Raw genomic sequence first — 15,155 nt, 5'->3', positions numbered from 1 at the left:
TGGTCATACAAATAAAAGCAGTACATTACATACAATCCAAAGATAACATTAATCAAAAAAATTAGGTTGAGCTTTTTGCCATCTCGGTCTCCATTAACTTTTTTCTTAAACTCAGCGAATACTTGTCACACAGACTTCTCTAGAAACAATTAAGTGTCTGTTTTTAAGTGATCTATTTACAATCTAAAACTATTCAGAGAGTTATACAATCTAAAAAATATTCTCTGTTTATGTAATCTGTATGAAAAGAGAGATATGTTCAGTCGTTCTAGTGTTAGCTCATTACCGGTAATGTGTACACGCTTACTGACACCACAAACTATTCATATGGTAATGATCTGAGGCTATCCATGTAAAAACTCAAAGCCTACATCGACTCGCTAAAATGCATCGTTTCGTTTACTTTACATTGTTTTGCGATGCGGTGAGAAATAATCCTGGAAGAATCTGTCTCAGAAGAAGAGCTGTTTAATTTTGAGGAGCAACTTGATCCAGCTGAGGATATCGTTTCTGACAAGTAAGTTATATATTTCTTTCTTGCATTTGAAAACATGCTATTTATTAAATAAAAATGTTCATATTTACTAGTGGCTTTTCCCAAACTATATTGCTATACTGTAAGTAATGAAATCAACAGAAATATGTTGAAATAAAATGTATTTGATATAAGCAATGTAATTAAACTAGGATGAACATTTAAATGATCTATAATATAGCACACATATGATGTATATGTTTTAAAGTAATATGAAAGATTGGGTTTTAATGGACACTTTATGAAGTGTTTACTGTAAAATACTTATCATCACTGAAGATTTTGTTTGTGAATTTCTGCTTAGTTGTAGAAGTTTTAAATGTGCTAAACAATAAGTTGATATGATATAATATAAAAATGTTGTACTATGTACTATACAGTACTCCATGCATGCGTGTATGACATTACAAAAATCATGTTTTTGGACATTGGACATTTATTTTCATTCTAATTCTATGCTTTCTGTAGCTATGGTCGTGTTATCAGCATCCTCACAGATGTCTTTATTTTTTTTAAATACAGATGTGAGTAAGACAGTGGCCAGATATCAGCCAGCATGTGAACCTGGACCACAACATGAGCCTAACTCAGGCTGACTGGGCCAAATGTGAGCATCAGCGAGCTGTTGTTACAATGTACAATATCTACATTGTACTGATATTCGACATGTATCCGGTAAAGATGTCGAAATGAATCGTTTCTTCGGTGCATCATGTTGCAGATCATATCATATCAGTATTAAAAAGTAGCATTATGTATGTATTATTACAAAATGTACAGATATTGAATATGTATTATGTCAGCTGGCAAGAGGAGCCGACTTTTTGTTTTTTGAGTGCATTCACACACAGAGGTAAGGGGCACGGGGAGGGGCTCTCTACTCACTATCTCTATCACTCAGTTAACATGCACTCACGCGTAGTAGTTATTTGTTACTCATAAATCATAACTGATAAATTAAGGTAAAAAAATTGTTTAATATTTCAATGCAGGAAAAACCCCAGCCGCGGTGCTGTCTGTGAATGGGCGGAGTAACGTAGCCCTCAATCCTGCTGCATTGTTTCTGAGAGCTGCCATCTCTCCACAACACGCACAGAGGGAAATTCTCTGACTGATACAGGCATAATAAAACAGAACTTAAAACACTGGGCCTAATATGTTAGTGATACTCCAAGCAACAAGCAAGCAAGCTGCTGATAGTTTTCGACTACAGTCCTTAAAGGTAATGGTAAACAAACCTTCAGCCAGCTGTAGCGTTATGCCAGTTCCAGACGGTACTATGCTATTAGTTTTTTTCTTTCACTAAGAGAAGCAACACTTAATAGCTTGCTTGTAATAAATTGTAAATGTATGGCCATAGGACTTTGAACTATCAGAATTTAAGCCTTACCTTTCTCTCCCAGGACTGTTGTCTTCCAAATATTTTGGTCCTTCACATGCGCCAGCAGCGGCTGTTCCAGCGCACCAATAACACGGCTGCCCGCAGAAGTGCCTGACTTTAAATCGGCGCTACTGAACGCAGATATCAACCGATGCCAATATATTAAAACATGACAAATATCGGCCTGATATATCGCCAACCGATATATATATCGATCGACCTCTAGTAAGTTTAATCTTTATTTTCAGTAAGACCTGCAAAATGTAATGTCAGTACTATAACTTCAGCCTGCATGTGAACTAGCATATAACATTACACGTTAACTCATATTGTCAGCAGTCACAACTTTGTTTTTAGCATTTTAAAAACATTTTAATCACTGTAATGCGTCACCGTTAGATTTTACAATGATAGATTCTTCACTTTGAATCAAACTCTAAACAGCAGACTGGTTAAAGTTAGTGCACAAATGTTTGTACAGTAGCCTACAGTTTATTTATTTATTTATTTATTTTAAACAAATTGAAGTTTCTTGTCAAATTACTACCGTTTCAACTTAAGTGGTGGAGATGACGTTAGCTGGATCGAGTGAGCGATCTGTAAGCAACTGAATTAACATAGTTAGCTCCTGAGTTATGTGTTGTTGATGAAAATAGCCTATAGGTTAAACTATATAACTCTATCCGACAAAAGGGATTGCCATATGTATCTACGGTTGTATTTTGTAAAAAAAAAAAAAAAAAAAAATTATGACAACCCTGCAGGAAATAATATTAACTTTGACATTTGTCAGACTGATGTATATACAACTTGGAGTTTCCTATTGTTACTGTACTAGCATCTTGCGTTGGATCTAGACAACACAGTGGATATCATCGTTAATGTTGTCTCACTAAGAAACTTCCAGTTTAATCAGAAATTGTTTAGACAGTCAATAAGCGGATAAAATCACTATTTACTGCTCGCGGGGTATAGCCGCTAGTCACCATTATCAGACGCTGAGTGAAGCCTGCTATTGTCCAGTTTAGAAAAACTGTCCGTAGTGAAATGGTCCGAGCAAACAAACAACTTTTAATTAAAATGTTGCGGTATCCAGTTATAGATAAACATCCCTGTTGATAGTTTTGTTCAGAGGGAAGGGTATGAAAAGTCCTCACGTCCTCTGCACAGCCTGGAACATAACATCTATTTCTATGATCTGCCATTTTCACTATCCTCGCTTTGAGGCATGCGCTGGCATATGCAAATGTTGGGGGCATACATATTAATGATCCCAGTGATTGCTTCACAGTTGCCGTTATGTCGAGAATCGCCTGTTTTTCTGTGGTGTATAACAAGATATACATATGGAGGAGGAAATAATGGTGTATGTGATGTCCATGTACTGAACTCTTGTTATTCAACTATGCCATGGTTAATTCAAATTTTCATTCTAGGGCACCTTTAAGTTTTTTTTGATACATTTAAGAAGCTTGTTTTCGTTGAGCATATTAAATGAAAGTTTATGTTTATATATCTGACTGCTTGTATTTATTGACAAAATTGTATAAATGAGGATGCAGTGCATCATGCATTGTGATATCAAATTGAACCGAATCGATGGCATGATGATCATAATCTAACACACCGTGAGACCAATGCAGGTTCACACCCTTAGTATGCGGAAGGTGCGCTCACTGACTGGAAGCAGATGAGCTTTTTTCTCCAGTACATAGAAACACAAAACACCTTGGAAATGCCAGGTATGTGATGTTCATTTGTATATTTGGACTTGTTTCCAGGTATGACTATCACAATTTGCCTTTTTTTTTGCAAAAAAAAAAAGTGTTTTGTCCTAACTGTTTCTTTTTTGTAGTCCTTCACATTCCTCGTTAATGACCAATCAGGGTAGGGGTCATTGTTTCCTCAGGTGTAAATCACATCCTTATTTGTGATCATTAATTAAAAAATAATAATAATCAGTGTAGTTTTTGGTTTGTTTCCACTGAGCAGTTCGGTATGGCACACAATTTTTGCATGTGAATGGTACTCTGATTTCGAAGGGTACTTTACCACTTTTTGTACCATGTTGGGGTACTTCGCACAGTAGTCCGGTACTAAAGGGTGGCGCTAGACCCACTGCAGAATGTTGATTGGTTTACTGAATCGTCACTTTCAGCCGTTTTGCCTTGTAGCCTGCAGCCTTGGCTCAAACAAAGTGTCATCTTCTTGTGACAACAGTCACATGGCAAAAAGCAAGAACAAGATCACGTACGGGCTGGCGGTGGAAATGCAAGCCGGGTCAGGGTTTAGAATCATACTGAACTGTACTGAACCGTACTGCTCGGTGGAAAGAATTCATTAAAGTGCTGCACCACAGAGTGATGTAGGCATCATAGTTATGCTCACCTTCCTATGGAATTTGTCCTCTATCTCTCTTCTCCTGGCTCACTCTCTCTTTTTAACACCAGCCCTCTTCATCCTTTCACACACTGTTAATACATAAAAATGGTAATAATAATAATAAAAATCCATTATTAACTTAATAATAATAATATCTGGTTCTTGTATAACAGAATCTGAATATAAAATAATGTAAAGTTAAATAGCCAAAATTACAGATAGATAGAATCAGTCCATCTGATCTGCTCCTCTCCCTTCTGTGTTGGAAGTGTAAATTAAGCAGCCAGTCATGTTTACATTATTTTGTAAACACGTTTAACTTTATTAAATTATATAACTAGCACTATTAATGTGACCATTTTAAAGAAAAAATATTTTGTTCTAGCTTTTAGAGCAAGGGCTCTTGCAATACCACAGGGTGTGACGTCACATGTGGTTTGCTCCGGTGGCAAGTGAAGTAATATAAGCATTTCTTTACTTTTTTTAACACGCTTGCAACGATTTGAATTATTTTGAAAAGTCTTTTCAAGTTTGTCTTCCTCCATTTTAAAACAAGTGCGTGTTAAAAAAAAAAAAAAGTAAATAAATGCTTATATTACTCCGCTGGCCATCGGAGCAAACACACCAGCGACGTCACACACTGATATTGCAAGATGGTGGCACCCTTGCTCTAAAAGCTATAGCAAAAAAAAAATCTTTAAAATTGTTACATTAATAGGGTTTTTTGTTTATATTTTTATTAAAGTGGACATAAGTTTACTAAATAATGAAATCTTGAGTGACTTTCATTTCCACTTTAAGGCTGAAATAGTTACTGTTTAACATGAAGGCTGTTGTCTTTCAGGACGCAATGAGTGATCAAAACAGTCCAGCTCTCTGACATGCAGCTTGGTTTTATATGTGAGGTTTTCTGTGTTTAAGGAGAAAGTCAGGAGAAAAAGCGTGACTGACATGGCTGCATGGTACAAGAATGTAAACCCAAGAAATAAACAGATTGAATAGACTAAGCCACTGCCGATTGGCTGAGCTGGCAGGGCAGAGGTTTCTTCAGACATGTTTGTTACCGTAAGCTTATTGTAGAGAAAAACATCAAGACCCTTGCAAAACAATTTATATAAATTCACATTTGTCTTTATGGTCGTTCTCAAAGTTGATGCCATAAAAATTGCAAGAGAGCAATATTTGTTTCTGATGTTTTACCGCACAACACTGAGAAACCCAGGATCTCTGAGAAACCCAGAGCATGTGTTTTGTTTTGATGGACCGGAGGCATGCTATGCATTTTAATGTGCACTGTGTCTACTTGTGTTCCTGAGAGTTTATATTTTTTAGAAGGGGGAAACAGAAACCTTCCTTCACTTTTTACTGTTTGGGTTTTTATAAGTTAATATCAAAAAATATATTTTTTGCTGTTTCCCATGTTTTCCACAAAATGCAAGTGGACTTGCATTTTGTAGAAAAAAAAAGACATCCTTGGGCAGAAATAACAGTACCTTGTCTTTGGCAGTTGGCAAAGATCCTTCTTCACACACAATAGTCTGTCAAAACATATTACCTCAAGACTACCTGACAAACTGCCCTGTTAGCATTGCAGTAAAGCAGCATACCTCTGAGTACTCAATGATTTTAGTCAGTTTAGCCACACATTTAGGCCTACCTACAAAGAATTGATGTTTCATTATCATAATCTTTAGTAAATGCGTCTATAAAGAATTAAAACCAGGTATCTTTTTGTTGTTGTTTGTTTGTTTTGTTTTTTGCATGAAAGCATCTTCTCTGTTCTCTCTATGCCTCTGACAGTTCTTCTTCAAGCCCTTTGATTTCGTCCCTTCACTGGTCTTGCCTCTCTTTTACAAAAGCAGAAATCCTCCTGATATGGGTGGGGGGAAAAAAGTTTTAAAAAATGCATTAAAAAAGCACCATGAAAGTAGTGTACATTTTATGGCTATAAGTAGCGTTGTCATTAAATACTTTGTAGTAATTTACTCAATCTGATTACTTCTTGCCATGGTTGAAGACAAGTGCTTGCATTAAAGCTCGAGTTAGCAACATTAAGTTCCCTGATTTTTCTCCCTATTTCCCTTCCTCACCATTCCCTCCCAATTTCCTTCAGAAAATCTGTGCCAATTTTCAAGCATGCGGTGGCGTTTTACAAAAACCATAATATTCAATGTCTGTGGTTGACAATTTCTACCAGTATATAGTTCCAAATTGCTGTATCGCCCACCCCTACTGACCCAAAAGAGATCCTGAACATCTACTGTTTTTGGCTGCAAATTGGCTTATTAAACAAACATTGGTTACTTGTCCATCTAATTTTGCAGTGGTTCTGTGATTGTTGTTATTTTGAAGCTTGTCTTGTGATTGATATGGATGTGCCCCACTTATGGTTTTATGCTATGCTTGATTTCCTCATTCACTTGCCCCAAATAGGAAATTGCATCACAGACATATTTTTTTAAAAATCCCTGTTTATCTATTCAACTGTTTGTGCTGTTGTTTTTGTGTTGTTTTTTATTTGCTTGTATAATATAAGGAGCTTGAGTCCTATTGTGGAAATTATCTCCCACCCCTGACCATATTTTCGTTCCTCTCCAGATCCAGTGCATCCCACCCTGAAGCAGACACCATGCCAATATGATCCCACTAATTCCTTCTTTTGTTTCTGTCTCCCAACTCCTCGCTGCAGATTAAGGTGGTGAACGCATTCCGTAGCTCCCTGTACGAGGGCCTAGAGAAGCCAGAATCCAGAAGCTCCATCCATAACTTCATGTCCCACCCTGAGTTTGTACCCCTTTCAGAGGAGGAATCCCGCATCCCCACGATAGACGAGGGTTGTGTAGAGATCGAGCAGCTTCCCTCCTCTTCCAGAAACGGAGGTGGCGGCGAACCCCCAAACCGCTCTCTTCACAGCCAGGAATTTTCTGTGTGACCCTCCCACCATCATCCATGCTCCAATACAACTACCCCAAAATTGTCTTCTTTCTTTGTTCTGTTTAAAATCTGTGCACCACTCAACCGGTGGAGCCCTGCTGATGCACATCAGAGAGACAGCAGCACCTACAGCAGCTGATGGGGCAACCATGATCCCTTTCTCCTCTCCTCCATCTCCCCTACCCCTCTGCCCCTCTCGACTTGCACTGTGTCGGCGGCAGCAGCGCTCTGTAAGTACATGGGGCTATCCTGCAGCCCATGTGACGCATGGCCTAACATACACACTAGAGGGCGATGCTGTGGCAAACGCCCTCTCTCAGCCTGTCACTGGCATTTTTATCTCTTCTACAGTTGTGATATATATTTTTTTTTATATTGTCATGTCTCTGGTCTTGTGTAATGCTGTAATCATTTTTGTTATTTGTTCCAGGACTCTCATTTACATTTTTTTTTGGTTTTTTTGCTGATACAGCTAATTGTGTTCATGCACTCAATTGCTGTTTGAATAGATTTCTTCTTTTCTCTCTCAATTTGCTCTTTTTTTAAGGTGGATTGAAAAACATGGCAGTGAAGTTACCCATGTTCTTTTTTTGTTTTCTTTTTTTTATGATATTGTTTTAAAGGACATTTTAATTAGTTCAGACACACTACATTATTGCCATGTTTTCAGACATTGTCACATGCGTTGCTGTTAGGCTCATTTTGGATGTTCTGTCACTTTATATGTACAGATGTAAGGCTGCTATAGTGAAAGTTAGCAGAATAAAATACGATAATAAACTTATTTGATAGCTATGAGTTTAGAATACCTGATTGGCTCTTAAGGGGGCAGGGAGGGTCATCCAACACATCATCTCATTGATATCAAACCCATTGGGCATCTCTAGTCTCTTGTTAATGCTCATCTGCTTCAAAAACAATGCCCGGCTAATTGACCAAGTACTTTATCAAAGGTACAGCACATCACCATAGTGTGCATGTATCTGTCTTTAGGTTCATCTGTGTCTGATTGTATAGGAATGGGAATTGTAATGCTAATCTTTATGGAATTACGACTAATAATTGTCCTTTTACTTGTTTCCTCTTTCAGAAAAAAAAAAATTTGCTATAAAAGTGATTCTGTATGGGTGTACTTTCAAATCCAATCTTTTTCTCACCTCAGTTCAGCAGTTAGGTGTTCTACTTGTAACATCAAGCTGTGCTCCTCATAAGCTCCAAATTACGCAGACAGCACTGATAGAGCTCCAAAATCCCATCCTTGAGCTTAGCCTGCGAGGGTAAGGATACTGCACGTAGTAAGCATGCTTTTGCTATTAAAAAAAGAAAAACACTCACACGCAAAATTATGTGGCAAGGGCCTCTGTTGGACCCTGTGAGCACTGTTGAAACCTGGATGACAAACTAGATCGGACTGTTTTTTAAAAGTGCAGCCTCAACGACATGTGCTTTTTATTAGTCGAAACATACTACTGCCACAGACCAACCTTCAGCTCATACCAGTCTAGGTTCAATGGATTCCTCAAATTACACCTTTTTCTACTTGCTCAGAGCCATATTTTATAGATTGTTCTTTTATATCCCATTGTTTTTGCAGTTTATTTTGTATTTCCAACCAAATTAGAAAAACACAGAGAGTCACTGCCTAAAGAAAAGAGAGGGGAGGGGGACGACAACAACAAAAAAACTAGATGGACCACTTTAATGTTTACAAAACGGTTCCACAGCAGTCGGCTAATGCTGCACTTCCCCCTACTGGTAGTCTTTGTTATTTCGCTTAAGTGGAACATGGTATGTTATTGTGGGGAAGCATGCATGAATTTCATATAAAACTCAATGTTTTGTTCCTTTTTTACAATTGTTCTGTATTTTTATATTAAGTACTTTTTAATATTTTGGAAAATATATAAATATAGGTGTATAGGCCAGAGAGTTTGGTGACATGACAAATTAGCAAAATAAGCAGTTGAGTACATATTGCAGTTATATATATATACATATATATATAAATATAAATATTTATGCCACGTTTGTAACCACATGTGGTGTCAGATTCGATGTCCGAGCTGAGAAAGTTACGTGTTTACTGTAAAATCAAATGGGTCTGGTCGAGTTCAACAGATGAGTGATCATTTATTGGCCTTATCCCGAATCGTGTTCTCCAAACCCGCTGCCACAGATAGGTGTGCTGGCCGTGCAAAGTAAAATATATTATTTGCCACCTAATTAGATTCTATTAGACTACAAAGGGAAATGTTCATTAAAGGTTTTGAGGTGTTCAAATGCAGCTTCTGTGTTCATTTATGCCTCGTTCACACGGCACGATTTTCAAAGTACTCAGATCACAAATATTTTCACACTGCATGACTATCTGGGGTGGCACTCCGTTGCTGCTGTTCACACTGCATGATGGATCGGCGACAGGAGGTTTCACGTCAAATGCCTTTTCAAGAGGAAGAATCGGACAGCTCTTTCCAGTCCGCAAACTCAGTTTCACAACCAAACACCTGACAAGGAAACAACATGAGATCACACTTGCGTCAGATTGGAATTGTTAGTAAAAATGATAGCCCATGAGAAGCTTGCGATCCAAATTGTCTGTGTGCTGATTTGCAGCCAAAAGGAGAAGGAAAAAAATGATAGAGGAAATGGTTGGGGAGACACCCAAACAAGGATCGCGTTCTGCAAAGAGACTTGGAGGTAAATAAATAATTTTGGAATGTGCAGCTGTTCAAGCAAATATTTGTTCTTTTGTCTGTTTGATATAATTGTAAATATATCTCTTAAAATACTTATATTGTGGTCTATATCGCCTCCAGCTGCCAAGTATTTTGCTCTCTTATTAGACCCTTTAACACAGCAATCCGGAAAATTGCCAGAAAGACTTTATCGGTAAATACAAAAAAAATATGCTGTTCATACAAGCAACTACATTGTGGCTTTTTACCAGTAAGAGACCGTTCACACATCAGCAGCAAAATACCGGTACCATCGGAAGTGATCTTTAAACGCTGCGCTGTCTTCTTCATTCGCCGGGAAGACTCACTTTAGTTTCACCTTCTGTTCGATTTGACAACATCTTTACGTCTGAGTGACAGGCATAACGAATGATCAAACAGAACACGTGTTTGCGCTTAAAGCCCAATTTATACTTCTGTGTCGAGTATACGCCGTAGCTACGTCATGGGCTGTGTATGGTGTGCGTACCCTACGACGTATCCTGACGCGCACAAAATCCAAAAATGGAACAACACTTCAATTATATGCTGACAGCAAGTGCCGTGATTGGTCTGCCAGAACCCCTCCTTCAGGTCTAAAAATAAATAAATCTGCGATATCACTGCTGATACTTCGACTGTAAACAAGTCACTTCTTCAGCGTTTGTCTTGAGACTGGGAGTTATCGTCAACATGCCTATGGACACTGCTCACTAGCGGTCTGCATGTGTAACTGCATATTGACGCGGACAACAACGCAGAAGTATAAATGTAAACCAACGCATAACTTGCAGCATAGAGGATACGGCGTAGGTCCAACGCAGAAGTATAAATCAGTCTTAACACGAAATGTGCATAATCCTGTTCAACTGCTGAAAAAGGCGGCAGGGTCTTGAGCGTGGCGCATTGAAAAATCTGGTCCGTGGTCAAAGTAGATAATTTTTTGCATATTTACATAGAAAAACTATTAAAAAGCTTCCTGTAAACAGTACAGAGTACTCCCGCAGTTTCCATAAGAACTTATGATTGGCCCAAAGGTCTTACGTCAGCGTGATTTCATACGTGAATATACCGGTAATCGTCATTCTGCGTTCACACCGCGCACGTTACTGGTAATGTTACAACTTCCCTTTCTGATAAATTGCCAGAACTGATTTACTGGTATTTTTGAAAAGGTTCTGTTCACACGTGGTCTCTTTTCTGTAATTTACCGGTAACTTTGTGTGAAAGGGGCTATTGGCTGTTGGTCGTCGCCGATGTCATTTTCAGTGGGAACACATTTCACACAGCAAGATTTTGAATCGCAGACAGGTTCAGTTTTTTAGCATGCCAAGTATCTCACAGTTTATCTCAGAACAGATTTGCCTATGACGTTTGTTGGCGATTGCTCAACCTGTCGACGAGTCAAAATGGGGGTAAAAATCGTGCAGTATGAACTCGGCATTAGACAGAAACATCGTAATTGGTTTTCTATGCGATTTCTGAATAACCTGAGTGGCAAAGCGTAGGCTATGAAAAATAATTGAGATTTTTACTTATTCTCTGTGTTGTCATTTTTAAATTCGATTTTTGTGAAAACATTTTTTTTTTTTCATACTCTGGATACAAATTAAGCATACATTCTGTGTGTTACACTAAAGTACAAATGTATTTGACTTCATGTGGAAGCAGTCAAATGGTTTCCCATTAGAGCTTTATAAATTCTGCCAAAGTGTTGCTTTGTACAGTCAGTTCTGACATGTCTTTGTTCTTGTTCATTTAGAATAATTTATAACTGGATTTCATCCTTATTTGAATCCTTAATGTTTTGTTTTTTCTTCTCCATGAGGATCTGAAATATGCCCCCTTCAATTTTATTTCTTCATTGCTTGGACATGATTGATGCAGGAAAAAAAGGGGGAAATGATCAAACTGTCTTTAATTTTCTTTCCTGGTTCACTTTAATAGCTTTTTAGAACAATTTCTGTTATTGCACATGTTTCTCATGCATTGTGTAAACCGAGAATCGCTTCAAGGTGCCGTGCAATAACTGAATTTTATCGCATTACTACTCTACTGAAGTTGTCTGACAGTTCTTGTTTGTTTGGTTGGGACGGGAGGTACTGATTCACCACAGCTGTAAATAAAAGATTGTGTTTTAAAACTGGAATATAACATTAAGTTATAACCACTTATTTTGCATATATTTAGTCTAATTACATCTGATGTTGAGTGAAATAAAAATTGTATTTGATTGTGGGGGAAAGCAGTCAATAGAACATCCGATTTCTGTAATTCATATGAAACACAGTAATATACACTGGTGTTATTTTTGTATAAACATAATATCATCTATGTGGCATGCATAACTTATAAACAAATTGGTGGTTCAAAGCAATATGTACAACCTGGTGCGATTGGTATTTTTAATGTCCTGTGTAGCTTAAACCATGCTGTACTTAGGGGAAAACTGCATTGGAAAAAAACGTAATTGTTCAATATATGTGTTCAATGTTCTGCATGATTACATATGGAACGACGTGTCCCCAAATGTTTGTTTCCAGAATGAATGTGAAACACAAACATGCACGCACACACACACACACTTGCACACATTATCGATAGACTCTGCAAACACACACACTGACTCGATGCCATTTCAGAGAAGAATGCTCTACGAGGAGATGAAAGCATCTCGTTTCTTGTCTAGACATCACAAGAGAGCACTGCTCCATTTAAATTTCCTAGTTGGGGTGTGGGAATTGGGGAATGACTGCCAGAGTACGTGCTCGAACAAACAATCTCTGGTCTTCTTTTTACCAGTTATGCTTCGCTCTGGCTTGGTTTCGTTACTTTTATAGCCATAAGCCGTGGCTGTTGATTGAACTGCCTAATTGCAGAGTGGTACACGCTTTGATGTTGCATCACCTTAATGTGTGGGTTACCAACTCCATCCAGACAGCTCCCTCTCATCCATGCATGATCCATCAAAGATGAAAGACGCTATAGTGCAGTAAAGCTGAAGGACTTGCGTTTTCAAGGTAGGCAACAGTCGTACTTGAGTTCATTTCACTTTCCTGAAATGCACTGATTCCCTTTACTCTCTTTATTCCCACACTTTTCCTCTAATTGAGGGCTTTAAGAAAGAGAGAGAGAGCATTTAATAAACTGATCTAAGTTAGGTTAGTTCTTTACATCAGCCAATAAACATGCAAATTCAAAAACGCATCGTACTTATTTGTTGTTGACGCTAAATGGATAATAGCGCATACAATTTATTTTAAGTGGTGCTCGTTGCAGAGCCAAATTGCATCCAGCTCCACCTCTCTGGATGTCTTGGGTTGGGTTGGACCTAGTCTGGCTCCATCGCTGTAGATCAGAGGTCTTCAGCCCTGCTCCTGGGGACCCACTGTCCTGCAGAGTTTAGCTCTGACCCTCATCAAAGATACATCTGAGGCTAAGCAAGCTCTTCAGGATCACTTCTTGAAAATACACAGGCAGGTGTGCTGAAGTAGGTTTGAAATAAACTTTGCAAGACAGTGGGTCCCCAGGAGCGCCTCTGCTGTGTGATTGAGCCTTCTAATTCCACCCATTATGCCCAAACCACATCCAGAGAGGAGGTGCTGGACTTCATGCTCCACCCATTTTTTCCTTTGTATATATTGTGATTGTTACACATTCCTCGTAATCATGCCATAATTAACTTGGGCTATTAAAATTTGGGTTTCTGTGTTACATTTAATACATTTTCTGAACAAGATCTCTGAAGGACAAGGGCTTTTAGTATATGGTGGGGGGAAATCTGTTTACAGTCGCTTTACAGAGACAGAAATGTAGTGTTTTGTGGTTTTTACACTAAGCATGCCATCTCTAGGATCACAGAAGTGCCAATGGACCATATGGACAACCTGCACCACTGTGTCTGATTGATTTAATTCAGAGTAATCGCTTAAAAAGCTGATAATTGGTTTTTGGATAGTGTGGCAGCCTTAATTGATTCCGACTGAGAGTGAATCTGATTTACCGTTATTTTAAATAATTTTATTTAAAATATTGACTGGTGAATCTAAAAAGCCCCATGCTCTGTGTCCCAGTGTCCTTTCTGTTTACAGTGTCTTTAGAGGACAGAATATGTGCTCACCCAATGTAATGTATTTTTAAGGGCTATAATGTGACAGTATGGGGGATATACTGTTACTGAATCTGTGTCTAACAATGAGAAGTTGGCTCAATTTTCTTGTTGGAAAATGGTGTACACTTATTTGGTTTGTTTTCCATAATCAGTGTGAGGTGAGCACATTTTTATCCATGCTATATTCATGTAAAGTTGACCCAGCTGTGTCAACCTTCATACTGCATGATGGGGAAAAATCACCATTAGCAGCCGAATTACCATTTCATTCATTGTCAATGTGCGCTTGGAGTGAATCATCAAGTAAGTGTTTTAGATTCAAAAAACAAAGTGCGTTTGAAAAGAAGATCTTTATCTGACTGCCATGAATGGTGTCTACAGTCAGTGTGTGCTTAAATCGGGGAAATCAGATTTTGTTTAGCCCTCCTTTCATTTAGCTTTTGTGAGAATCATGCTCATGCTGAAATGTCAGTCCTGCTTGCTTCGAACTATGCAACAGATTCATTGGATTAAAATATAATGAATTATTTTATCAGCTCTAATGCTATCACTATTTTATAATGCTCTCTCTCTCTCTCTCTCTCTCTCTCTCTCTCTCTCTCTCTCTCTCTCTCTCTCTCTCTCTCTGACTGTCTATCAATCTCTGCACCTCTCTCTATTTCTTTCTCTGTAGCTTGCTTTCTTTTGTCAAAGTGAAATCAGTCATGCCCATATTTCATCACTTTATACTAACGCAGGTGTATTATCTATGTAATGTATGTGTGTGATGTGCACACATTCAAGATTTCTTTACGTTTTTGTAAGATATGATCATGTGGAATGCCTTGTTCTTTATGTCCTGTCATTAAAATTTAACAGAACAAAAATGAAAAAAGGATAATAAAGCAATTGAAGTTAAAGTTATTATATAAACTATATATATATACAAATCTATATATATAAATAAAGCCATTAGAATTTGAAATACAATGATGCTCAAGTCCTTGTTTCTTGTGATATAATTTTTGACCCCCTATCTAATGATATATATATATGTGTGTGTGTGTGTATAGATTTATGTGTGTAGTGTTACAACAGACACTATTGATTTTTATTTGT

General features: G+C 37.9%; 1 protein-coding gene across 7 annotated transcripts in view; it reads left to right on the top strand.

Moving 5' to 3' along the window:
* atp2b4 (ATPase plasma membrane Ca2+ transporting 4) overlaps window positions 1–15,026 on the top strand; it is a 172,321-nt gene extending 157,295 nt beyond the window's left edge. For 5 of the 7 annotated variants that reach the window (XM_067431555.1, XM_067431549.1, XM_067431550.1 and 2 more), the window contains one exon: window positions 6,988–15,026. In XM_067431555.1, the coding sequence (XP_067287656.1) occupies window positions 6,988–7,230 (243 nt within the window). In that variant the 3' untranslated portion in view covers window positions 7,231–15,026. The remainder of the gene's footprint in view (window positions 1–6,987) is intronic. The other 2 variants (XM_067431554.1, XM_067431552.1) reach the window with 1 other exon arrangement.
* The last annotated feature ends 129 nt before the right edge of the window (window positions 15,027–15,155 follow it).

Source organism: Pseudorasbora parva, chromosome 22 (assembly GCF_024679245.1).
Source record: "Pseudorasbora parva isolate DD20220531a chromosome 22, ASM2467924v1, whole genome shotgun sequence".
NCBI lineage: Eukaryota > Metazoa > Chordata > Actinopteri > Cypriniformes > Gobionidae > Pseudorasbora > Pseudorasbora parva.
The sequence above is the reverse complement of the archived record's forward strand: the minus strand, read 5'-3'. Positions and strand labels throughout refer to the sequence as shown.